At 47.1% G+C, this 25,475-nt stretch overlaps 1 protein-coding gene across 1 annotated transcript in view; it reads left to right on the top strand.

Moving 5' to 3' along the window:
* Positions 1–23,487, top strand: part of ITGA4 (integrin subunit alpha 4) — a 45,810-nt gene extending 22,323 nt beyond the window's left edge. Inside the window, exons 17-28 of the mRNA XM_061557768.1 lie at positions 706–782; positions 1,323–1,473; positions 3,996–4,079; positions 4,230–4,309; positions 13,818–13,907; positions 14,514–14,607; positions 15,062–15,169; positions 17,479–17,607; positions 18,109–18,225; positions 19,620–19,706; positions 22,190–22,309; positions 23,428–23,487. Of these exons, the coding sequence (XP_061413752.1) occupies positions 706–782; positions 1,323–1,473; positions 3,996–4,079; positions 4,230–4,309; positions 13,818–13,907; positions 14,514–14,607; positions 15,062–15,169; positions 17,479–17,607; positions 18,109–18,225; positions 19,620–19,706; positions 22,190–22,309; positions 23,428–23,487 (1,197 nt within the window). The remainder of the gene's footprint in view (positions 1–705; positions 783–1,322; positions 1,474–3,995; positions 4,080–4,229; positions 4,310–13,817; positions 13,908–14,513; positions 14,608–15,061; positions 15,170–17,478; positions 17,608–18,108; positions 18,226–19,619; positions 19,707–22,189; positions 22,310–23,427) is intronic.
* The last annotated feature ends 1,988 nt before the right edge of the window (positions 23,488–25,475 follow it).

Raw genomic sequence — 25,475 nt, forward strand, 5'->3', positions numbered from 1 at the left:
AGCCAGGAGACGGCGGTGTTGTGTGGCATATTTTTTCTGGCCCTTGCGGTTTCCGCACCACACACTCAAGTTCAAGTTAATTTATTAGGTATAGCCCTGTGAGCCATTCGGCTCTTGAATCGGGTGCAACCGCAACAAACAAACAAAACATGAACAAGAAAACATTTTAAAGTGAATATGTGCAAACAGAAAATCCAAGAAAATAGACAGCAAATTATTGCAGAAAAAGCACCGTACACCAACACTGTGTGAAAAAAAAGTCAAACAACAACAACAACAATAACCACAAGATAACTTAGATTAAGGCCATCAGTCTAACTCTGTACTACAACAAACAAACATGGCCAAACCGAAAAACTTTTCGAAAATCACAAAAATAAAGCCATAAAAGCAATGAAACAGTGATCATAGGAACTGTGACCGAATTTTCACAATAAACGACATAAACAACATGTATTACCAAACTCTGCAGCCATAGCTGGCTGCATGAGTCACTCCACAACAGCAGGAGCATCAGTCGGAGTCAATTCTTCCAAGCAGCTGCACCCATCTGAAAGATAGTCTCAAAACTCTGTGAGACTTTTCTCGGCAAAATGAATAACTCCGGCACAATTGTTATTCAACAATGGCGCGATATCCACGTAGATTGATTTGTTTTATGCATGCTTTGTACTATTTGCTTTCTCCTTTGCGAATGTGTTCCAGACTTTGCTCCAGTGCCACTCTGTGAACACAAACTGTACACCTGACCTCTGGGTGGAGGTGGTGTTTATTCATTCTGGGTATGCAATTTCGTCCATTTGTGTATTGCTGCATTAAGTTCGATGTCTGCTCGAGTGTGATCTCTCCTTTGGCTGCCACTCTTGTCAGTATGCTCAGCCACCAGTCATAATCCCTTCCAGACGACGTGTCCTGCCCAAGGCCACGTTACTTAAGAAGATCTCGAATCCATGTGTTCCTCTTCCCGTCACTCGGTCGAATTCCAGGCGTGCACTACTCCACGCTTCCTGCGAAACATATGGGCTTTCATTTTATGTCTACGTGGCATTCGTGATCCATATGTCATAGCAGGTCATAGCAGGACATATGCAATAATTACCTTGATTAAATGCTTTACGGTGCCCGGCCGCCTTTGGGAGACAAATGCTGCCGGGTGCGGTGCAGGCCACCCACCTCCTCGTGTGCCGCTTCTAGTTGCTCATTAACAGCACTTGCCCCAACAGTCTGTTCAGGCTACACGGGGGATCTTTGTGTGTACGATATGTGTTGAACGCCTTTCGCACCGTACAGAATCTTCGTCTTTGTGCTGTCATTCTGTGTAGCTCCGAGCATCCTGGGAACAACGTGGTGGCTGGATACACACGCACACTGCTGATGCACGTTCGCGTACACAACCGCGGAGACACTGCACACGGCCCCTCCCTCTCTGTGGCTTTCCCACGGCCGCTGCACTACATCAAGGCTCTCGTACAGGTCTGCCCACACGTGTACGCTTTGTACGTATGTATGTTGAACTTCTTTCACACCGTAAATAGCGTTACGTGCAAAACCGGAGGTGTTTTCAATCTAAGCAGCCCTGTCAGGACAACGTGCATTGATTTACTGACAGCAATTAAATGTAATCTTTTTATTTGGAGACTAATTCTGGATAGATCCATTGAGATGAATATACCTCATTTACAGGGACATTAAGCTCCCACAGGGAACACATTGGTTTTTAACAAATTTGCAAGATTATTTTTTCACCCTCCAATTTGGATATTATGTGCAGTAACTAATTTGCAGTGTAGCAACGAGTTACATGTGTTCTTTAATGTCCACAGGTTTAAAACGGACCTCAGTCTGAAGTCGATTTCCATAGCCCTTCTCTGCAGTGCCCCCTAGCACCAGCATGAGCTCTGCTGCATTGGAGAGGGGGATGCATGATCTTCCCCAAGCATACAACACCATGTAGACTAATAACCTGATTTTTTTTGTAGAATGGGTAGTGATTTTTTTTATGTAGCATTTAAACCATTGGCCTGGTGCTTCTGGGCCAAAGTATCCTCGTACATTTACCTTATTAAAACACAAATGTTGGACGAATTTTGGCTCCACTGTGTTCTTGACAAGGCATGATACTTGATATTCCGATATCACGGATGAGAGAGTCATTCAAGAAAATGCACTCAGTATTGAGTTGCGGCAATATGCTGTATAGTAAATGCTCAAAACGATTTAAACTCGTAGCTCACAGTTCCTTTTGTAAATTCACTGCTGGATGAAAGTCTCATCATACGCACCATTGGCCATGGGGATTGTTTGACCATACTTTACCACTTTGATAAATTCAGATGTCATGCACCACTGATGTGAATCACTGTTGGGAATCAAACGCCTGCCACTGGGTCCATATAGTTCAGTGCATGATTTGATAGTCCCGGCGATATACCGTAGTTTAATGAGTCTTGCCTTTATAAATATAACATCAGCTATTGGTTTGTAAGCAGTGATTTCTCGTCGTACCGAAGTGCAGTTTATCTCGAGTTGTTTGCTGCTGGTGATGATGTTTCTGGTCTGCGTGTGAACGGTTGTGCAAATGCACAGCAGTTGTGCAAATGCATCGTGCTGAGGTGCAAGCAGCACTTGTCACCGCAGGCACGAGGTGCTCAGCTAATTAATCGACCGTCTTGCATCTTTCGGGGAGTATTGGAGAAATGTTAACACTGATGGGTCTTCATACTCCACTAATAACTGTATCATAGCACAGTATATCTCATAGAGTCTGACTTATACTCTGTTTCCCCTTTCACTATGATTGAGTAGTTTAAGCATCAAAGTCATTTGTCAGCACCAAAGTAAACCACTCCATGTCACAAGTTCATATCCTATTATACGTTCGATAAAGAATGCGACGTTATGAGGTCTAACTTCAGAAAATGGGGGTCACTTTTTCAGGATATGAGGGTTTTGCCTTGCTATCTTAGCAGGAAGAGAGGACACGTCCGGTTATACTGGTAGGAATCTCCTGGTTACACCAGCCCACAGGGGATTGTTGTGTCCGTCGTGCAGGGAGGGGCTGGGTGGGGAGGGAGGGGCTGGGTGGGGAGGTGAGGGTGGGGAGGGGAGGTTGGGGAGGGGAGGGGCTGGGTGGGGAGGTTGGGGAGGGGCTGGGTGGGGAGGGTGGGGAGGGGCTGGGTTGCGGAGGGTGGAGCTGGGTGGGGGGTAGAAGGCGTGGAGCTGGGTGGGGAGTGGCTGGTCACCCCGTGATGCCCTTATAAAACTCAACGTTTAACCTACTCACGCCGGCTTGTGCCCGCCCTCACAGTCGGGCATATTTGCGGAATACATCACGCCGCCGTTGACCCTGGCCATTGACCGAGCAACCCAACGTTCCTACCAGCTCCCTCCGCAGGAATGTGTTCCAGTGCCATCGTGAGGATAGTTTTTCTTTAGCTTCAACGATCATGGTGCCACCCACATTTAGCGGCATGGAGAACGGAGCGCCACGAGCAGAGCAAACACACGCAGGGTCCAACTCCGGTGCTTGTAAGATACACACTCATGCTGCTGATAGCTATCGACTGAAAATTGGTAATCAGAAATCAGTATATAAGGTCGTGTCTCTTAGAGGTCTCTTCACGTGATACAGTAATTTTGCTGTGACGGTTCCACCTGCAGACGGAGGCTTGTGTTGTCTCCGAAACGTCGTGATTTAATTTATTTGTTTTCTTTTTAACCTACGTGACTTTACCGAAAAAACCAAAGAGTATGTAATCAGAAATTATTTTGAAAATGTTAATTCTCATCGGGCACCTTTAGTGTCAAGTGCAATCTCCAACTCGTATTGTCCTGTGGCCCATTCATGTGTATCATGGAGAAGAGCCATTACCCAAAACGGTACCGATTGTATACGTTTCATTTTTAGGCCACGGTGTTATTAATGATTGCGTTGAGTGCTGTTTTTGTTCCATAAATATATAAGCTGAGAATTGTTTTGCTCCCATATTTCGCAGGGCGATGAGCCTCATAGTTGTGCACCTAAAGCTTCGTCGCTGGTGTGCACCTTAGGACCCCAGTTGATTGAACACAACTCAACGGTTCGTACAACCTTGTCTGCTTGCACGTCACCATTAAAGCACATCTGCATTCATCAGAATGGTTCGATTAGCACGTGTGGCTATGTACTGTGAAAAAGAAGTTCGCCCTATATACATTAACCATGCATTTGTGTGCATTTTCCTTTGCAGAGGAAAGTCGGCATTATGTTTGACACCAGCATGCTTACCGGGGATGAGGGAGAGTTGCCGTTTAATATAACTGTGAAAAGGTGAGAATAAAATCCCATGCTCTTCGTCATTTTCAAACTTTTACAACAATTATTTGTTGTTTTAAATATTGATGTACAATTAAAATGTCCTAGACACGATTATTTGCGTTGCTTCGAGTATTCCTTGAGAGACACCCACCTCTATTACATGGTACGATCACTGAGACTTACAAATGTAAGTGCTCCAACCACTTCAGAGGCAAGCCTGGCACTATCCACGGGATGTTGAATTGGTGACCTTGCTAATACAATTTGACGAAGATATTTTCGGCCGACAGGTGATGCAAGCCATACATGAGACACCCACCTGCTGGGATATGAGCTGGCCTGAAGGCAGGACAGCGATGAGGCCGTTTACCTACTAGTGTGCATTTTGACGATTGTCTCCTCTTCGGCACACATTTTCTCGTGGTGCTGTGGATTCCTCGATCTCTTTTAGAATGAGCAGAATTCAGTGGTGCATTGGATTAGATAGCATGAATGGTGTTGATGAATCCTGTATCAAAGTGGAAAATTTCCTTATGGAAAAATCTGGAAGACCTATCAAATGTGACGCTAGAATAATTTAGTATTGACATTAAAGTCACTGAGCTACAGGACCTTCTTTTGCCAGTATCAAAATGATGCCGTAGAAATAACGCAGGTGTTGAGATGTTCAAACACTAAATAGATACCGATTGCAAGGCATAAATTCTGCGTTAACCACACATGCTTGTGGCATAAAAAGCAAACAAATATGCTCTGATTATAATATATGCATCGTCTTTGAAACGGATTGGCTTACACCAGAGACAGTCTTCTGTGTGGCCTTGTCTCACCAGACCAGAGAACAACAAAAGGCGAAGAGTACAAAGGAAATGGAAATATCGAAGCATTAATAGCTCGGCTTGAACAGTTACATCTAAGAGACCTTTAAATTCAATTATCAGAGAATATTGGTCTCCATGTTTTGCCACAAGTCTGTGTGGTGAACGCAGACTTTGTGCCTTGCAATGGGCGTGTCTATTTGGTGTTTAAACATCTTAACACCGTCAGTGTTATTGCCAGAAACGGTAAATAAAGCCCGTTCTTCTTAAGTCGATGAGCGTGAATCGTCACAGTTGTGCAGGCAGGGATTTATTTCTCATTGAATATTTAGCAGCGGGGAACCGCATGCCATCGAATCTTCTCAACATCATGGGGGGGGTTTTGACTTTAAACTTTCGTGACTGCAGGAATTCATATGCTTGGTTCTTTCGGTAAAGTCACGTAGATAGAACATAGAATAAAAATAAAAGAGAATAAAATTAGAGATCGCAACACAAGCGGTCTTCATCAGGCGATCGAAACGTCGTGGTTTTTTGCTTTGATTATTTTCAATTTAATTTTTGAAAATGTTTTTTAATAACATTTTTTATCTTTTATTTTATTTCTGTCTACGTGACTTTACCGAAAGAACCAAGAATATAGCAGGGTCGGGGTGCGAGGGAGGATATTTTCTGGAGCTTAGCCCCAGGGAGCTGTAACTGAACTGAAGCAGACAAATCTCCCGATTTGCTCTTTTATATATTACACGGACTTACCCAGGTTTACTGAGCATTGTGAAAGTTATGCAAACAGTAATTGCACTGAATATTAGACCCCCTCCAACAACAACATCTATATAGTAGATAAATTGAACCAAACTTGAGCTGTTTACCAAACATACAATTGATACCTTGGTAATTGCATTGTGTCTAATTTTATTGTAAGCATGGATATTTATAATAGTGTTATATTCAGGTCCTCTCTATTATCAGGATCGGTAGAAGGGAGTTGATTTATGGACGATACTGTTAATGTAACTTAATGATTCTCTCTTCAAAATAAATTAGACATTAGTGTAGTAAGTATATATGGAGGCTTGACGACAGGATCGGAGGCACACTTATTTATTACACCAACACAGTTGTACAGGTCACTTGGCTACAGGGATTCTCGACAGCTAACCCCTCTAACCTATACCAATTCCTCCACTACGGGACTAGGGGAGGCTATCTGTCCCAGCTTGGTTAAGCTGGGATCCCGGCTCCCTGAGTCACCAGACCAGCTTCGTCTGGGCTCTCGGGGCCACGCCACCGGCTTGCCCTGATCGGCCCTTATAAGGACAGCGAGCCAGGGGAGCTCTGGGGCCTACACTAGCTGGTCTTCCGTCTTCTCTGGTTAAAGCTGAGTCCCGACCTCGAGCCCTCGAGCTCATCACCTTTTATAGGACTCGCCCCCGAGGGGGGGCCCGTGGGGGATACACATGCGGACGTCGGTGCTAGCGCCACCCTTGTGTACGGCCGTAACCCCGCCCCTTGTGTTTGTTGGCCATCCGTGGCCATGCATAATCACACCTCAACATTCGTAGCCATGCGCAATTACACCTCTACATCACCCCCCCCTGTACAGCTCGCAGCCGTCCCTGGCTGCAAAAAAAAAAAAATCAGAATAAAGGTGCATCCCTCACAAAAACCCCGTGTGTGTGCCTCGCGTAATTTTTAACAAGAACAAGAGAACCTTAACAAGAACAACAACAGGAAGAGAGAGAGAGAGAGAGGAAAAAAAATAACCCGACGCACCCCCCCCGAATAAATACCCCAAAACCAACATATATACACACACTCCGGACGCCACCCCTCCCATTGTCCGCAAGGCCCCCCAACGGCCGACCTCACAATAGTCTGCGCGTTTTGGCGCGCGTCCGCGCGGCGGGCCCGTCACAAGGGCCCGTCCTGGCACGCTCAGTGACGGTTGTTGACGGTCCGGGTGCAAGAGAGTCAGGCGTCGCTGCCGAGTGACCCCCGACCCCTCCGGGAGGGGTTGGTGGGTGTGGACCCGTCACTCCTGTTTCACCTGGGGACGGAACAGTTGGCGTCAGGTTAGGCGAGTGCAGCGACGACGGGGAGTCGGCGACACCCTCACACGTTTGGCCATGCGTGTGTGTGTGTGAACCACGGGGCGGCGCGACAAATGGTTTTAACCTTGAGGGGTGCACATACCACCGGCGCCTCCCCCATTTGACGCGAACACATTGCGGCCGCAAAACCTGCACGACCTCCACTGGCCCCCGCCACGGCCGTACCAATTTCGACGAGGTTGCCAGCGGCACCTGAGGACAGTGCAACCACGCCCTGTCCCCTGGTTCCCATTTGACCACCTGCACCCGCCCCAACCGAAGCCTCTCGTTCGCCTTCTGGCGGAGTTCAGAATTTTGCACGGCCGCTTCCCGCGCCTCAGACAATTTAGCGATGTTAAATTTAATGTGTTCGGACAAATTAGACTTCGCCGGGAGCGCCGAGAGCTTCAGCTGGGTCGCCACAGGGGGGTTAACTTCGCGCCCATACATTAAAAAGAAAGGGGAAAATCCGGTGGCCGCATGAGGAGCCATTCTGTAGGCCTGCAACACACCGGCTATGCGGAGGTCCCAATCCGTCTGGGATACCGACACCTGCTGGGACAGCATGGACGTGATGGTCCGATGCAGCCGTTCCACCATCCCGTCAGTTTGTGGGTGATACGGAGAGGTCCGAACCTTCTCCGTACCCAAGAGGTCGCACACCTCACGTAGGAGTTTACCAGAAAAATTCCTACCCTGGTCAGTAAGCAGCCGTTCCGGAGCACCTTTGTCGAGGACATAGCCCTGGACAAAGGCCTCCGCGATGGCTGCTGCCGACTGGTTCGCCAGGGGCCAGGCCATAGGCCATCTCGTGAAGTATTCAACCCCCGTTAGTAAATACCTATTGCCCCTGGGCGTAGCGGGAAATGGCCCAAGTATGTCCAGAGCGACGAGCTCGTTAACCCGGGAAACTTTTATGGACTGCAGCGGAGGGTTGGACCCCCTCGCAGGCGGCTTCCTCTGCGCGCATTGCGTGCATGACCCCAAGAGATCCCCCACGTCCTTTTCCATGCCCGGCCAGAAGAAATCCAGCTGGAGCATGGCAAATGTCTTGTGAACCCCCAAGTGCAGAAGCCGCTCATGAACAGCCCATACCACCTTACCCCTTAAAGCAGCAGGCACCACAAGCCGCTGGCGCCGGGTTTTTCCATCCCAGTGCATCAAAAGACCCTGGAACAACCCCCACGAGTCAACGTTTTCCACCCCCTGACCAGCCCCCCCGACGCGACGGCGCAAAGCGAGGAGGGAGGTGTCCTCCATTTGGAGGCGTCCCCATTCCGCGACCGGCAACCCCAGCAACGAATCCCTCCCTTCTTGCTCGATAGGACCCGAAGCCGAAGGTGCATCGGTAGCGGCCACGAGGACCGAATCGGTGGTGACGTTCGGGGGCCTACAACGCCCCGAACCCAACAGGCACGCGCACTCCGAAGTGGGTGGCAATCGTGACAGGGCGTCAGCGTTCGTGTGGCGGACACCCTTACGATATGTGGTGACAAAGTCATAGTCTTGGAGGATCTCCAACCATCGAGACAACTGGCCCGATGGTTGTTGAACCCGCAGGGCGTACTGTAGGGCCGCATGATCTGTACGGACGGTGAACCGCCGACCGTACAGATACGGGCGGTACTGCTGAATGAAATAAACAATGGCCAATAATTCCCGACGGGTAACGCAGTACCGCTGTTCGGCTGGAGACAGTACCCGACTACCGTAAGCCACCACATGCTCTACGCCCCCGATGAGCTGGGACAGCACACCCCCGATGCCCGTGTTACTTGCGTCAGTATCGAGCAAGAAGGGTTGTGAAAAATCCGGGTAATTCAACGGCGGAGCTCCCACCAAAGCATTTCTGAGGGCGCGAAAAGCAGCCTCCTCCTCCAGCCCCCAATGAAACCTGACTCCCTTGGACGTCAAGGCATGCAATGGTTTCGCAATCGTAGCGAAGTCAGCCACAAATCGCCGATAATACGACGCGAACCCAATGAAACTCCTGACCTCTCCCACAGAGGTGGGAGTCGGCCAGGAGCTGACGCATTCCGTTTTGGCGGGATCAGTGGATATCCCCGAGCGCCCAACAATGTGACCCAAATATCGCACCGATTCGCGGAGTAAATGGCACTTCTGTGGTTTAAATTTCAAATTGGCAGCCCGCATTTTGAGAAAAACAGCACGCAACCTCTGGAGGTGTTCCTCGAAGGATTTGCTAAAGACGATGACATCGTCTAAGTAAATCAAACACGAATCCCATTGCAAACCTGCCAAGACCAATTCCATTAACCGCTGAAAAGTTGCCGGCGCAGAATGTAAACCCATCGGCAAACGGTTAAATTGGAAGAGGCCCTGCGGTGTACGAAAAGCAGTCTTAGGTTTCGATTCGTCATCCAGAGGAAGCTGCCAGAATCCAGATAGCAAATCAAGGGTGGAAAAGAATCGCGCACCGGCCAAGGCGTCGAGCGACTCATCCATCCGAGGAAGCGGGTACGCATCTGCCACAGAGATTTTGTTGAGACGCCGAAAGTCAACACAAAATCTCAGTGAGCCGTCGTGTTTTTTCACCAAAACGATCGGCGCGCCCCACGGGCTGGTGGAAGGGGAAATGATATTGGCGGCTAGCATGTCATCAACAGCCGATTTGACATGATCCTTTTCGGCGGGACTCAACCGAAAGGGATTTTGGCGGATCGGCGCGCTGTCACCCGTGTCAATATGGTGTCGCAGCAATTTTGTACAACCAATATCAAATTTGTGTTGACTAAAAACGTCAGCAAATTCGCTCAGGAGAACTCGCAGCTGCGCGCGCTGCGAGTCAGACAGGTCCACTGAACCCGCGCAAAGCGCATCCAGCCATCCGTCATCAGAGTCCGAATGCGGTCGCGACGGAGGATCGGTGGATACCTGACCCACGAGTGGTTCCTCATAGGGCACCGGCGTTGCGTGTGCAAGCACGGTCCCTTGAGGAACCACGGCCGTTCGCGATTCCACATTAAGGACTGCAATGAAGGGGTCCCCATCCCCTCTCACCATAGTCTGAGCCGCGAGCAAATCGGGTCCATTGACCCCGGCCCGAGATGGACCCAACAAGACCCCCCGATCCGCAACCCCTGCATCAAACGACCGACGCAACCTAAGAGGGACGAGCATCTGAGCCCCCGGAGGCACGCGCACAGTTTTTGTGACGAGCGCCTGCACGGTGGCAAACGCCCGACGCTCCGTGGTGGGGGAAGACAGAAATGTAACGCGTCGGCCCGATGGGAGCTCAATGCACCCTTGGTCAATAAGGATACGGATGGGCATTTTGGCCAGAAAATCCGTCCCCAACAGGCACGGAACCGCGAGTGAGGAGGAAACCAAAACAGGGCCGGATAATTTAATGTCCCCAATGCAGATAGTGGCGCGGATTTGGCCAATAATGCCCAGAGAGCCTCCGTTAGCGGCATAGCACGGCACGTCAACAGGGAGCAAGGGACGACTTTGAACGGGAAGGATGTTATAAATTAAATCAGATATAATGGTCGCCGATGCCCCTGTGTCAATTAAAATCCGCACCTCTACCCCATCAATGTGACCGACCACGACTGATGATCCCGCCGACGCAGCAACGACACGATGGGCGAGCTCCGACCACTGACCCGGTTGGAGCGCTCGCCGCATTACCGAACAATCGCGCGCGACGGACGGGGAATTTGGAGCCCTGTTTAGTTGAGCGCGTGAGTGTGTGTCGGATGTGTGCGTGGGCCAAACGTGTGAGGTGCCGCGACTCGCCGTATTTCTCTGCTGGAGCTTGGGAGGAGACGGCGTGGCGTCCTGACGAGGTGTCGCCCCGCGCTGACGGGGAGCCCGGCATCCAGACGCAACGTGGCCTTGCAGGCCACAGTTGTAGCAGCGTGTGAGCGCCCCAGATGACCTGGGCTGCTCCTGGCGGCTCGGTCCATTCCGAGCCTGCGGTGCCGCCGATCTCCATTCCCCTCGCCGCTCCACCCCGCAGACCTCCTCCGATGGGAGGGCGGTGGTCGCCATGGCATGGCCGGCCGCCCCCTTTGCCGCCTTCCGACGCAGGGACCGCAAGCCCCCGTGAATGTGGCGCGCGACCAGCAGGGACGACATCTCCGCGTCGTCCTGAGCCAGGACGTTGACGTCCAGCTCGTCAGCGAGTAGCAGCAGCTTCTCAGCCACCATGGCATCCACTCCTTCCTCGTCCATCCTTGGGAAAGCAGCCTTTGCCAGAGCCAGGAGAGCCGTCCGGAAGGCCAGGGGTGACTCGTTGGCGCCCCGACTCCGATCGTGGAACAGCTGCCTGCAGTCCGAAGGCGGCCCATAGACGGCTGACAGCAGCTGCAACGCCAGGTGTAGAGTGGCGCGCTTTTCCCTCGGCGCCGAGGTGAGGGTAGCCAGGGCGTCGTTGTCCAGCATCGCTGGCAGCGCGCGTAGAGCCTCGGCGTCCGACCAGTTCGCCATCTCTTGATGAGCGATGAACCGCCTCTTGAAGCCGCCCCAGTCTCCGTCAGCGCCGACAAATTCTTTAAGAGGCGGCAGACGCTGTTGTAAGGCGGCGTCCGTGGCCGCAGAACGCTCTCCGTCGCTCCCCGCCGATGATACAGTGTGGGCGGGCCGTGCACATGGCATCGCCGGTCGCTCTGATGTTGACGCGCCGGCCGGCGTTGATGATGTCACGGCTTGTGCTTGGCGCTCAGCAGACACGTGACGCGGGCCGGCCCCGCCCTCCGCTCGTACTGTAGAGATGGCGGGAAATTTGACCGCGAGCCGCGTCGGGGTGGCGGGAAACGTCGCCCCGCGCCGGCTGCCGTCGTCGACCCGCGCTGCTCCTCCAGCCCCCAGCCGCGTGATCTCCTCCAACGCGGCGGCCGCGGCGTAGAGCAGGTCCGCCAGGCGGGAGTGGGCCAGCCGGAGTCCCTCGGCCGACGCATCCCCCTCCTCCTGTCGTAGCGGCGCGGGCGTACTCGGCCCCGGCTGCTCCGATTCGACCCCGGCCATCACTGGTGGAGAATCGGCCGCGGCGTCTTCCATCTCCGACTCCCTGGTACGTGTCGTCCCTCGTGTGTCCATCGTTGGACGTTTACTTCTGACCCCAGATGTAGTAAGTATATATGGAGGCTTGACGACAGGATCGGAGGCACACTTATTTATTACACCAACACAGTTGTACAGGTCACTTGGCTACAGGGATTCTCGACAGCTAACCCCTCTAACCTATACCAATTCCTCCACTACGGGACTAGGGGAGGCTATCTGTCCCAGCTTGGTTAAGCTGGGATCCCGGCTCCCTGAGTCACCAGACCAGCTTCGTCTGGGCTCTCGGGGCCACGCCACCGGCTTGCCCTGGTCGGCCCTTATAAGGACAGCGAGCCAGGGGAGCTCTGGGGCCTACACTAGCTGGTCTTCCGTCTTCTCTGGTTAAAGCTGAGTCCCGACCTCGAGCCCTCGAGCTCATCACCTTTTATAGGACTCGCCCCCGAGGGGGGGCCCGTGGGGGATACACATGCGGACGTCGGTGCTAGCGCCACCCTTGTGTACGGCCGTAACCCCGCCCCTTGTGTTTGTTGGCCATCCGTGGCCATGCATAATCACACCTCAACATTCGTAGCCATGCACAATTACACCTCTACATTAGCAAAAGTACGACGGTTAATGATCTGGCACAATAAATTGTTTTTGTCCTGCATCAGGGTGACACACAAACATACTTACCGCTCTCCTGCCTACGGGAATGAATAATGAGGGCATAAATAAACGTAATATATCATATTATATTTAAATACTAATATTTAACACATTATATCAATAGAATTTGGATTTATGGAGCATGTACATGCAAGTGCATGTTAAGACACTAGAAACAAAGCAGGATTTGTGTTTACGTTTTTGAAGTAATGTCCGGTTGTAGTCACTTTACAGATGTCATGCAGTCCGTTATAGGCAGAAGAAGGTCTGACTTGAACAGTAACAGGGAGCTGGTGGCACGGATGGTTGGGGGGTGAGAATACTAAACTTCGAGGGTAGCAGCAGGGAATTAGTGACTTCCCATTGAGCGTAGGATGGTTGAGAGCTGTTCCCAACAGCGCTTGTTTGCTGCTGCAGAGAGCACATTGAGGCGAGTAGAGTAAGGTGAGAGGGCAAACGTAGGGAGGGGACGAGTCCATGGAGTTCATCTTCTTGGTTCTTTCGGTAAAGTCACGTAGAAGGGAAATAATAAAATAATAAAAAGTAAAACATAATACAATAATTCTCACGACGTTTTATTTTATTATGTTTTATTTTTATTCGTTTTATTCTACGTGACTTTACCGAAAGAACCAAGAAGATGAATCCGTGCAGTCACGAAAGCTTTACATCGAAAAGAGTCCATGGAGGTTAATTGACCATACTTCGCCAGTGATCGGCTGGTGAGAAAAGGGCCCAGGGCCAATTCAGAAATCGCTCTTGACTCATGTGAGCTTTGGTCAGGTATGAAACTCAGGTCGATTATGACTTCTAACTATTACTGACCATGCTCAACTTGAGATCTAAGGGTTTTTTTTCGTCCTAGTCCTGTTTTATAAGAAACTGAGATGTGGCAATTAATGGGCTGTGGTTGTTCTGCTTTGAACGCAGTGAGACTCCTGAAGCAGAGTCCACCCTAGAGGACAACTACAAGAAGGCTGTGGTCCACGTCACCAATGCAGCTACAGCGATCATCAATGGGTAAGAATTATAACCTTTGAAGAAATGCCCTGCGACTAATCCACGTCACTTACCATTAGCACAGAACTCTAATGCCCTAAGAACTGAAAAATGAATGCAAAAAATTTGTACCATAAATTTTGGATATCAACAGTGGTTATGCTTTGGATAGACCATAGCAATGGGAATATTTAATTTTCAGCACTGCTGTATGGCTGCAATTAAACATGAGCTATGCCCAACAATAAGGATATTCCAAAATGTCTATTCTCTAAATTGTGGGAGATGTTAACTACCCCGACCCTGACACCTGTATATTAGGAGTTTACATGTTTTTTTCCCGTGGTCGCATGGAGTTTTCTCCAAGTCCTCCGGTTTGTCCTTCCATATTTAGAAGCAACGTGCGTTTAGAGTATTTGTCTACGATACATTGACCCATGATAAGCCACTTACTTGAGCTATCACTTGTGGCCAGGTCGCTGCAGAAAGATAACTATAGAGCTCAGTGGACCTTACCTGGTAAAACAAAGTTAAGTTCTAGATTTATTTTTAGCGAATGAAAATACTCGACATCATTTATTCCAAACACATTGTGGATCTCATGACTTTGTGTTTGTTTGTTTGTAGAACGGTGTCTCCAGCGTTATTTTACTTTGGCAAAGCTGCCAAAGGGGACCAAACCTCAGAGTGCTTGCAACAGACGGTCATCTTTTCAATAAAGGTGAGTTTCCTCTAAACCCTGATAGCAGGTATCCCAATCCACACGCCTGTCTGCTGACCGTCCATCAATGCGCGCATTCCTTCTTATTAGTGAATGTTATAATTCTGTCCGCTTCATGTTATCTTCCCAAGCCTTTACCCAAGTGTATTCAATTTTAAAGTGGCCATTGCTTGCGCAGGAAGACATCGACTTTTTATTTTGACTTTCATCAACGTCTCTTCTTCCCACCACTTCTCCTCTCTCCCTTGTTCCTCTTTGTCATCTCTCACACTTCAACCAAGTCAGCATCTCCCCCCTCCCCCAAAGCCTGTCGGATAGGGTGAAAAAAAAAAGTCTCACTGATTTTCGCGCATCCCTCGTTCATATTATCCTCATTATGTCCATGACCCTGGCTGCGTTTGCCCCAGCTGGTGTTTCACTATCGTCAACAAACTGATGTTTTCCCCCGTGTGAGGTGACGAATATGGGTCCCAGCAGAGTGCGTGCGGCCTGGGTGCAGCTCCTGATCCCTGGGCAAGTGTCGAGCAACACTCCCAAGCTGTTCTCTGTACTGGAGACCAAGGTGCACACGAAATACACCACTTCCCCTCACCTTCTCCTCTGCCCAATAATACACGTATATGAAATGCCTTGCCTCTCTAGATATGAAGAACACCTGTTGATTCGATCATTTGCCGATGAGTGCTAAAATCGCCGAGCCAGCATGGACGAATGGGCCAATATAGCCTCTTGGGTTACTCTCTAAAGTGCCCTATAGCAGAGGCCCTTTCTGGCAGCAGTGGCGTGAGGAATACATTGCGGGGTGGCATCTTTACTTTGGGCAATTCTCAGTCAGATAGCACGGATGACTGAGGTTTATTCTGGGATATTATTGTATAACGGCGGGTGAGATATCCTGGTGAATGCATAAAGAGTATCGCGATGATGTACTATACTATACAAAGCGACACTGTTGACATTATTACATTGGATTATGCATTGCTCGAATGAAGCATTGGATGCGACAAAAGTCACCATTGTCAAACATCCCATGCACAAGTATCCATTTGTATGTATTCATGTTGAACTGTTTTCGCATCATATGTAGCCAAGCGTGCGAATCGGAGGTGCAGGTAAATGAATGTACATTATACTTGGCTATTTCTACTCATTATTGTTGTCACCCGTTGTGATCTTAAGCTCGACTTCACAAAAAAATGTAGCAACAACACGTTATTATAACTTGTGCAATGCATGCCATCGTTGGCCCCGTTAATATTCTCACTGATTTACATTTACATTTACATGCACACTTGCGAAGGGTACCAGAGCCACTGGGATGTATAAGTGAATGAATAATGGAGAGGCAGCGTTCGCGTGATTGTGTTCCCTTTCTGGACGGGCCATACACGTGTCAGAGCTGCGGGTTAAAGGCATTGACTGCGCAAAATTAGCGCAAGTCATTCTCACAATTATTTAATAAATGTTTCATTTCTTGGGGATTAAAGGTGAAGGGATTAATATCACACTCATTTAATATTAAAATATGTGCTCTTGTAAAATCTTGCAGATAAGCTAATTTGATAAGGAGAAAGAATTATCGCTGGCGAATATGCTCTTGGGATAATATATAACCTGTTTAATTCGATGCAAATGAGAATGTTTATCTACTCTTAACATTCACTGATGGGTGTGCTGAACTGTCTCTTGACATTTATATATTATGGTAAAAATAGCTTCATTGTTGAAAAGAAGGGGAAATAGACAATTTTGTGGACTGAGAGCCGTCCATGGGAAGATTTCCCAAGACATTTGTTTCAACAAGGTAAACATGGAGGGTGGCATTTACTTATGTGAAATGCATTTGCATGGCATATCTATTTATAAAAATAATATCAGAGTACAGTGGAGTTATATATTACACTGCCACTTTAATACCGATATCTTCCTCCACGTGACACAATCGTTCATTAAAATCAACCAACATCACGTGTCAGTGAAGCTTGTTGTATAGTTGATGAGACCTGTTTTAAATGTCGTGTTTTTGTTGTGGAACTTTAAACTTTTTAAATAAACATTCCTAGAAACTTGTGTCATTACAATAATAACACTGTGTAACAAAAATAAATTATTCCTGGGTAGTAAGTGTTATTTCCTCATTGTTTATGCCTCAAAATTACAGAAAATGGCTATTATTATCCACAAACTTGGCTTTTGTGACCAGGACAGTGATATTTTTAAATGTACCTATTTTCAATGAGAAAACGTGTGCATTTGTGTCATTGCTTCATATAAAATCCTGGTCACAAAAGCACAGTTTGTGGGGAATAATAGCCATTTTTTTAACTTTTTAGGCATAACCAATGAAAAAAGAACACTTACTATCCAGGGAAAAAATCGTGTTACATAGTATAATTTACTAAGCAGAACAAAAAGTCTTGCTTAGAACTAGAAAGACATATCTGGGAGCGATCGCTAACGAGTAGTAAGTCATACTAATACTATCCAGTTTCCTCCTACAATACTAACCACTCGATAATCAATACTGCACAGTTCTAGTAAAAGAGGAGTAACACACACACAAACATACAATGGGGGTAACACACAAAGCTTCTAACAGAGAGATGCAAGGATCCATTTCTGTACTCCCATTATCTGTCCACCTCACAGCCCAAGCCGACAACACCTCTGTCATTCTCAGGCAGCCTCCCATCCAGTCGCTAACCAGGGTTAGCCATGCATAGCGTCTGAGCAACGATCCAATCGCGTGCATTCGTGGTGATTTGGTTGTCGGCTTGTGGAGTGGAAAACGACTGTTTCAGTGTTAAAAATAAAATACCTCGGATCCAAGTGTTTTATTCTAAGTAAACAACCTGTGCTTTCTCTTTGCAGGTAGGAGGCCAGGCAGCCGATTGTGTAATTGACGGTTCAGCTGAAAATTGTCACCGCCCGGATGTGAAAAGCAACCCTGGATTTTTTCAAAACTTGTTCAACATCATCAATTCAAAGCACCTGAAAGTGGTGAGTAAAATGACCATCAAATAGTGGTCCAGGGCAAACAAAACTCCTCTTTAAAAATAGTCCGAGTCTGCAGCCTGCTGTAATGGAATGCTAAAGATCATGTCACATTGTTTTGAAGGCGATGCTGTGGCAGAGCATGCAACTCACACGTGGAAACTTGAGAATGAAAATTTGTTGATTGACCCGTTATCCTTCCAGGGTTCATAAAACGAGTGCGGTCCCGTGTCAAGTTAAGAGTGGGTTTGCTTAGGAATGGCAGAATTTCTACCAATGGCTTATGGCCACCGTCATAGAGGAACATCGCCCCTTTGCTCTTTTGAACGTGGAGGCACATTGAATTGACTTTTCCTAATTTATGTTATCCTGGTTCTCCTTTGCAAATTTGAATATCAATGATAGATAGATAAAATATAATATGATTGATTGATGCGCAATAAATGGAAAAGGATTTTGAAATGTACGTGCTGTATAAAGTGTGCTCCTGCGTGACTTGTCTTGTAGACATGCGGTGGCATGGCCAGGTGTGTGAACATCACCTGCCCGCTCGGCAGCTTGCACAAGGGGAGCGTTCGTGATGTGGACATCAGGACCTTGCTGGACACACGCGTGCTGGAAATGGTGAGAAATGGACTCAATATAAACATGAATTTATTGTGGTTATCCAGGCTCATTTCAGCACTTTCAATGTCCATTATTTTGGTTGAGCTTAAGTGCCATTAATTTAAGGTTTTTTACGTGTTTTTAAAGCTTTCTTTATGAAACTAAAGCAACGTTTTTTTAGAAAGACCTAAGTGTGAGCTAATACGTTTATTTCTATATCAACACAAGTTGCTCAGCTTTGAAATTCCTTGTTTTAGATAGGAAACTGAACAGTGTTATACCTCAACATAATGCCAGATCCTCATCGAATGTTTCGTGTCATTAAATGAAGTTTTCGTGGAAGACCTTGATTTCCAGTTAGCCCTCCTTTTCCGTCCAAGAATGAACTCTAACCAGAACACCAACTAGACACAGGGAAGCACTCATCATCATTGATGGCCATCAATGCATTCAGGGTGATTTGGTTGTCGGCTTGTGGAGTGCAAAGATGCGTTTAGAAGATTTGGCTTCTGTACATTTACACACGATAAGCCACTTCGTGGAGCTATCAATTGCGGCCAGGTCGCTAATTAAAAATATAGCCCAGTGGGCTTTATCTAATTCTAGATTAGAAGCTTTCGTGACTGCAAGGATTCATACTCTTAGGTTATTTCGGTAAAGTCACGTAGGTAAAAAATAAAATTAAAAGTTAATAAAAGTAATAATGGAAATAAAATAATAAATCACGACGTTTCGGAGGCAACACAAGTCTCCGTCATCAGGTGGGACCGTCACAGCAAAAATTACTGCATCAAGTGATGCAGTAATTTAGTTGAGATGGAAATTCCACGCAGTGAATGATGAAGTTCAGCCTCTCCATAGAGAGACCACGGCTGTCTCCCTTTAATCGACCACGGGGGGGGGGGGGGGTGGTGGCCGCGTTGACCACGAACTGAGAATCAAATTCACTACCTCGTGGGCAGCGAGTGATATTTTTTTTTTACAACAGAACCTCCCCCTACTGTAATTTTAATCCCATCCTTAACTCTAACCGTAACCTAAATCTCACTCCAAACCCTCATCATAATTCTAACACCAAATCTATCGGTGTTTTTTTTCCACCCCCCCCGCCACCTTCATCATTAATGACCATCAATCGCAAACATTTACTTTGCAGCAAAACATTTATAATAAAAAAAAACATTCCCAGAGGGCCCGGCATTAGTTTCGATGTCCGGCAGTATTTTGTTTGTGACAACCCCTGGGTCCCGTCGTAGCCGGGGGGAACCTTTCTGCCGTTATTGAGCGCCTGTCCCTTGAGCCGCCGCTGCCTCTGCCACCGCCGCTGCCGCGGCTGCTACTGCTGCTCCTGCAGCTGCGGCTGCTGCTGCTGTGGCTGTCCGTGATGGCCCCCTGTGCGCGCGTGCTGTCAGGACCGTGCGGCGTGGGTGCAGCTCGACGCAGAGGCGAGCGTCACGCTGCACGGAGTCGTCCCAGACGGCGGGCCCGCACGCACCACGGTCAGCACGCGCGCGCTCCGCGCTGCTTAATTGGATTTGCTCCGTCAATCTCCGCACTAAATTACCCCGCGATGCAATAAAGTGCCGCGAAATGTCCTGGTGGCGCGGCGTTGCGTGTTTGCGCGTGATTGCATGTATGCACGGTGGTGGAGAGCACCTGTTAAAGCCAGCGTGACTCTTGGTCTAATAGTCTCCCCCTTGCATCCTACTGAAAAAGGGGGGAGGGCGGGCTGGGATATGTCTTGTGTTTCTGAGTGTGCGCACGTCTGGATGTCCGAACACCTACGCAGTTTTACCATTATTCCGAGGAGGGAAAATTGTGAATCGATTTCCTCTGATAGAGTCACACATCACAATTTGTCATGCTCATGAGAAGTGTTTTGAAACTATATTAATTTAAGATCATCATTTCAGAATTAAACATCATCGGCAGTTGTGACAGAATATACGGCTAAGCCCAGGCAGGTGCTGTCTCTACATTTTTGGAGCCAGGATACCGTCCCCCCCCGGAATAAAACTGCCTCATTCAAATGGTGCCCAGACAATGTATAACCTAATCACTCATGAGTGCTTCCACAGCACGAAGTAAATACAATTACATCTGCCCCATGGATAATTCAATTTCTGGCACAAATTTACATTTTGGTACAAAGGCCAGTTTTTTTCTGTAGAAAAGGCTGTAATTCTGTTAGTCATTGTGCATGTAAATGTAACGCACGGCTTGTATTTTTTGTATTAGAAAGTTCAGTACCCATTTTAAAAAAAGGTAAACATATTTTTCCTTTGCCAACTTTATGTTTACCATGTAGGCTTTCGCGACCAATATCATCCATAAGAGGTTTTTGGGTTAGATCGCGTAAATATATAAATGTGTCGTTAAAACCCGCCTCCACCCGACACAGCCAACTCTATGTTTTAGCGTTCATTACTCAACAATGACAATTGTTATGGCAAGTGTTGTATTGTCATAAACGAAACTCTATCTCCAAACATGTGTCGTCGATAGGTTTAATCTGGAAATTCATGCGGGTAATGTTCCTAATTTTCCTGTGATCAGCGCACGGCTCACCTCGCTGTCAATGCCGTGTGCTCCTTTGCTCCAAACAAATTGGAAAACGGTGTCAGTTTTCCACAAAATAAGAATATCACATTATCAGGAAATTATTATCAGGGGGCTAAGATAGTATTTGTGGAGCTGAGGTTGGTTTCAAACCCACAAGGCCTGAACCCAGAAGAAATCGTGCTAATCACTGTATCACACATCTACCCCCATGATAGTATAATTTATAATAGCAGTATATTTTAGGTTTTGCAATATATTACACTGATTAGCATAGAGAAACTTAAGAAAATCTAGCCTGATTGTTATAGAAAATCCAAAACACCTACTAGCAAAACATTTACAAAGTTATTTTAAGAAGTAGAGAAACTTTTAATAATGATATTATCTATGTATTTTTTATTTTCTTAGACCTGCAGTGAATGGGGCATGACCGTGGTACTCATGTGAACTATTGTTTATACAGTCCCATTTTTAGCTGGCGGGCAGGTGTTATTACTAACTACGGCAGCTGCGTACAATATGCCGTTCATTGACTCTTGCTACAATGTACGATTATTGCACACTCGTGATTATAGGAGTTGCGCGTTTATAAATGTACTTACATATATGTGGTGAATATGGTCGCAACCTTTCGCAACTCTACATGATAAAACAACGTATAATGTTCCCTGAGATCGCAAAGACAATTCAAATTGACCTAATAATGAACCCGCAGAACATTTAGAAACGAGTGGAACAGCTGCAATGAGGATGTGAGCACGCTTACGATGATGAGAGGAGGAGTGGTGGGCCATTTGATAATGCTTTAACTCAAGGCAACTCTACATACTCACCATCAGGGTATTGTGGGACAAGTTTGGATTTAATGTTCTGACACACCCAACGTAGATCCCAGAACTAACCACTTCAAGTTTCTATCTTTGCAAAACCGCCTAATGAAACTTAAGGTGGAAGATTGTTTGACGGTCTTGGTACAGTCTTGGGTTAAGGACCAACCAAAAGAATGAGGGTAACTTTTTCAGAAGAGGCAATGTTGTTTCATATGTCTCAATGGGTTTATGTCATTTACTGGTGAAAAAAAAAGGTTACACACATTCAATCTGCTTCTTAGCAGGAAAAAGTCATCTGTTTGTCCTGTTGGCACTCGCTGTTATCTAAAAATGGACTTTCATCTCTTTCTGTAGTTATTCAAACACCCCCATAATTAGTAATGTTTGCATTGTCTGTGTGCAACTCGATCATTAATTTACAGAAACAAAGATTTAACGATTTTGAAAAGGAAAATACTTTAAGGAGCATTCCTGCAATTGGAGTAAGTCAGTGCTTGAATGCTTAAGCAGAGCACTTGATGATGCGCACCACTTAGAGGTAAATGACCCTCCTTGGTTGGACATTCGCGTGGACTTGGTTGGTTCTGCAGGTCACCGCGGACGCCAAGTACGAGCTGCGAGAAGCGGTCGACGTTGTGACGTGGAGCGTTGTGCTCAGCTCTCTGGCAGGGGTGCTCGTGCTCAGCGCCATCACGTTCGTTCTCTGGAAGGTACGCTCGCAGCTCGCAGCACCACCTGTCACACGTCATACAGAGCGCAAGGTGCACGCCAGAGGTCGCAACCGGGTACCCGATACCCGTATCCTACCCTATACCCTGCTACCTGTACTCGGCCGGGTACGGGTACGGGTAGCCGTTTGCGACCCTGGTGCGGCCGGGTACGGGTACGGGTAGGCCGTGAGTCACTGGTGAGTAACCGTTTGTCACTCATTTCGGGTAGGGTACGGGTACGGGTAGGGAACAGGTACCCGTACCCGGCCGGGTACGGGTACTCATTTGCGACCCTGGTGCGGCCGGGTACGGGTACGGGTAAGGAATCAAAACCCGTTTGCGACCTCTGATGCACGCCCACGCTGAACCCACAAAGGTGCCAACCTCGCGTCCGCTCGCAGACTCATCGGAGCCAGCAAAGTTACGACGCACCGGCTGCAAAATCACCCGCTTTGAATCGTCTCCATAATTCTAACATACTATTGTCCCGAGCGAAGAAGGTGTTCAACCAGTGCACATTACAGAAGCATGGGAAGGTACATGATGGGATATATACTGAGAAACTGAAAGAAGAACATCTGGACCAGGGAACGAATAAGAATTATATTGTTTGCTAAGAAAAGTAAGTGGACCTAGGCAGGCCTTGTCGCAGGTTGGAATAATGACAGTGATCACGAATAATGACAGAATGGGAGTGAAGTGAAGGATCACATCGGAAGAGGATAACCACGGCAGATATGGAGTAAGTAATGAGATCAGCTCATGTGCAGGAAAGATATGGATTGTGGGACTTTGAGACCATGACAGATGGTGATGGTATGGTTATCCTTTATCCAGCAGTTGATAGAACATGTTTAATGATTATGCCTTGGTCCACAGATTTGATGGTATTACAAGTGACATTGAAATTTAAATACTGTATTTGTGTTCAGTTTTCATGTTCGAAGAATGTTTCTGCTTCTGCACTCATCCAGTCATGAATGCATCTTTGATAAATCCATAGATACTGTCACTTTCGGCACTTATGAAGAAGACTCGTACATATTTGCACAGTGTACGGTGTAAGAAATATTGCTCACTTGGTAGAGTTGCTGACTCTCCTGTGTCTGTCCCTGTAGGTTGGCTTCTGCAAACGAACGATTCCAGTGGGAAAGCCTCGCCGGAGAAACGCCTACTGAGTGGGAGAATTGTGAATCCATCACACTGCAGGAGACGCCGAAGGCGAGGTGTTAACTACCTCGCCTGGTATGCAGGATGGTCGTGGGTTCGATCCCGACCGTCACACCCGTATATTTGGAGTTTGCATGTCTCTCTCCCTGTGGTCGCGTGGATTTCTTCTCTGGGTCCTCCGGTTTTTCCCTCCACATTTCGAATCAATATGAGTTTAGAGTATTTGGCTGCTATAAATGTCCATGTAATAAGTCACTTTGTTGCGCTGTCATTTGTGGCCAGGTCGCTTTTGAAAGAGAGCTAGAAAACTCAGTGGGCCTTACCTGGTAAAGAAAAAAAAGTTTAGTTTATAGTTTATACACCAGAGCTGTCAAGTATGGAGATGGTCAATGCATGACATTGGCAAGCGGGGGGTGGAGGGAGAGCATTAGATTTACCAGCCTTACAGACGGCTGGGTAGCATAGAGGTGACCGAGCAAAATCTGGCACCGCTGGAATCCTGGGCGTTAAAATTTGACCAGATGCCCGTGATTAAACCCGGTTTTGAAGTGCAGCGAGTTGATGGGCTCTGTCCAGTCTCCAATGGCTGTGCAAAAAAAAATCATAAATCCATTAACTTTATACCTACGTGCCTTTACCGAAAGAACCAAAGAGTATGGATTCCTGCAGTCACGAAAGCTTCAAATCAAGATTTATACACGAGTTGAGACTTAATTTGGTTAGATTTCAGTCGTAATAATAAAACAAATATCAACCTCACCGTCATACGACGAACATTTGTCTCTGTCGAAAGGCGGGTGGAAAAGTGTTGCCTGCTTGTGCGGATACGAGGTCACTTTAATACATTTCAGAAGCAGTTCTGTGGTCCGTCCTTCCGCTGACTGTTCTCTCACGTGGTGTGACTCCCTGCCCTGCCATGCGAAATTTCTGAATGCATTCTTATTTATCTCGTGACGTTGATAGGACAATCTGGATCAAACAGTGGGAAGAGACAAAAAAGATTGGCTTGTCTCCACGTGACTGCCAGTTTAAATGACACAAACAACGAGGAGGAAGAGTGATGCCATCATAGTTTCGCAAACTTAATTGGTCAGTTGTTGCCACCAGCTTAGGGGTAGGGGTCGAGAGAGGATGCTGTCACAGCATTGCAAGCAAACATAAAATTCGGTCGTTCCTTCTGCAATTTCATCTCAGGAATGTGCGAGCTATGGTGTCAGCGTGAGAATGTGAGGAAGCCTCCCAATATTGTACACGAGTGTCATACCAAGGCACGATATTTGAGTGCTCTGATGCATACACACACACATGTACATACATCAAGCAAGTATTGATTCGCCCCTCTCCGCCGAGACCCAATTAATTTTCACTAACTAATCCGGCCCAAAATTCTATTAAAGAATAGATTTATGTTTGTCTCCTTTTTTGCAATTCCATTTTGTATTGATTTAGTTCTTTCTACCTGGTGTATACAGTTGTATCCTCTTCATTAGTCTCAGTAGTGTTGACATATACTTTGCATGCGTTGTAAATAGTCGATTTTCACATGCATGATTCGATACGTGTATAATGAACAGATGAATCGATTTCAATTAAAGAAGAACTGATTAATCAATTCATCATTACATGCCTAGCATACACACTCTAAACATCTACACACACGTATTTCATACATATTAATTACAAATGCATATATCAGTTTAAACCAAGAATTCCATACTCGGGTTATCATTACAACCAATGGACCTACCACCACATTTGTATTTGCAAAAATCTGATGGAAATGCGAAATGTTGTTGGTTTAGTCTCAAAACGTATTACAAAACACGTTTTACAAGGGATCTGCTCGTACAAATAACTAGCGGCATATTTTTCCATGAGATAATATTTACGCTACACCTTCATTGTTATTTCACGTGCCTTCTTCTCTGACATTCCAGCTGGGGAAACACTTTTAATAAATGATATTACAGTGATTTTTTATATTACAAAAAAAGTG

Source organism: Lethenteron reissneri, chromosome 23 (assembly GCF_015708825.2).
Source record: "Lethenteron reissneri isolate LAM-NWPU_2019-01 chromosome 23, ASM1570882v1, whole genome shotgun sequence".
NCBI lineage: Eukaryota > Metazoa > Chordata > Hyperoartia > Petromyzontiformes > Petromyzontidae > Lethenteron > Lethenteron reissneri.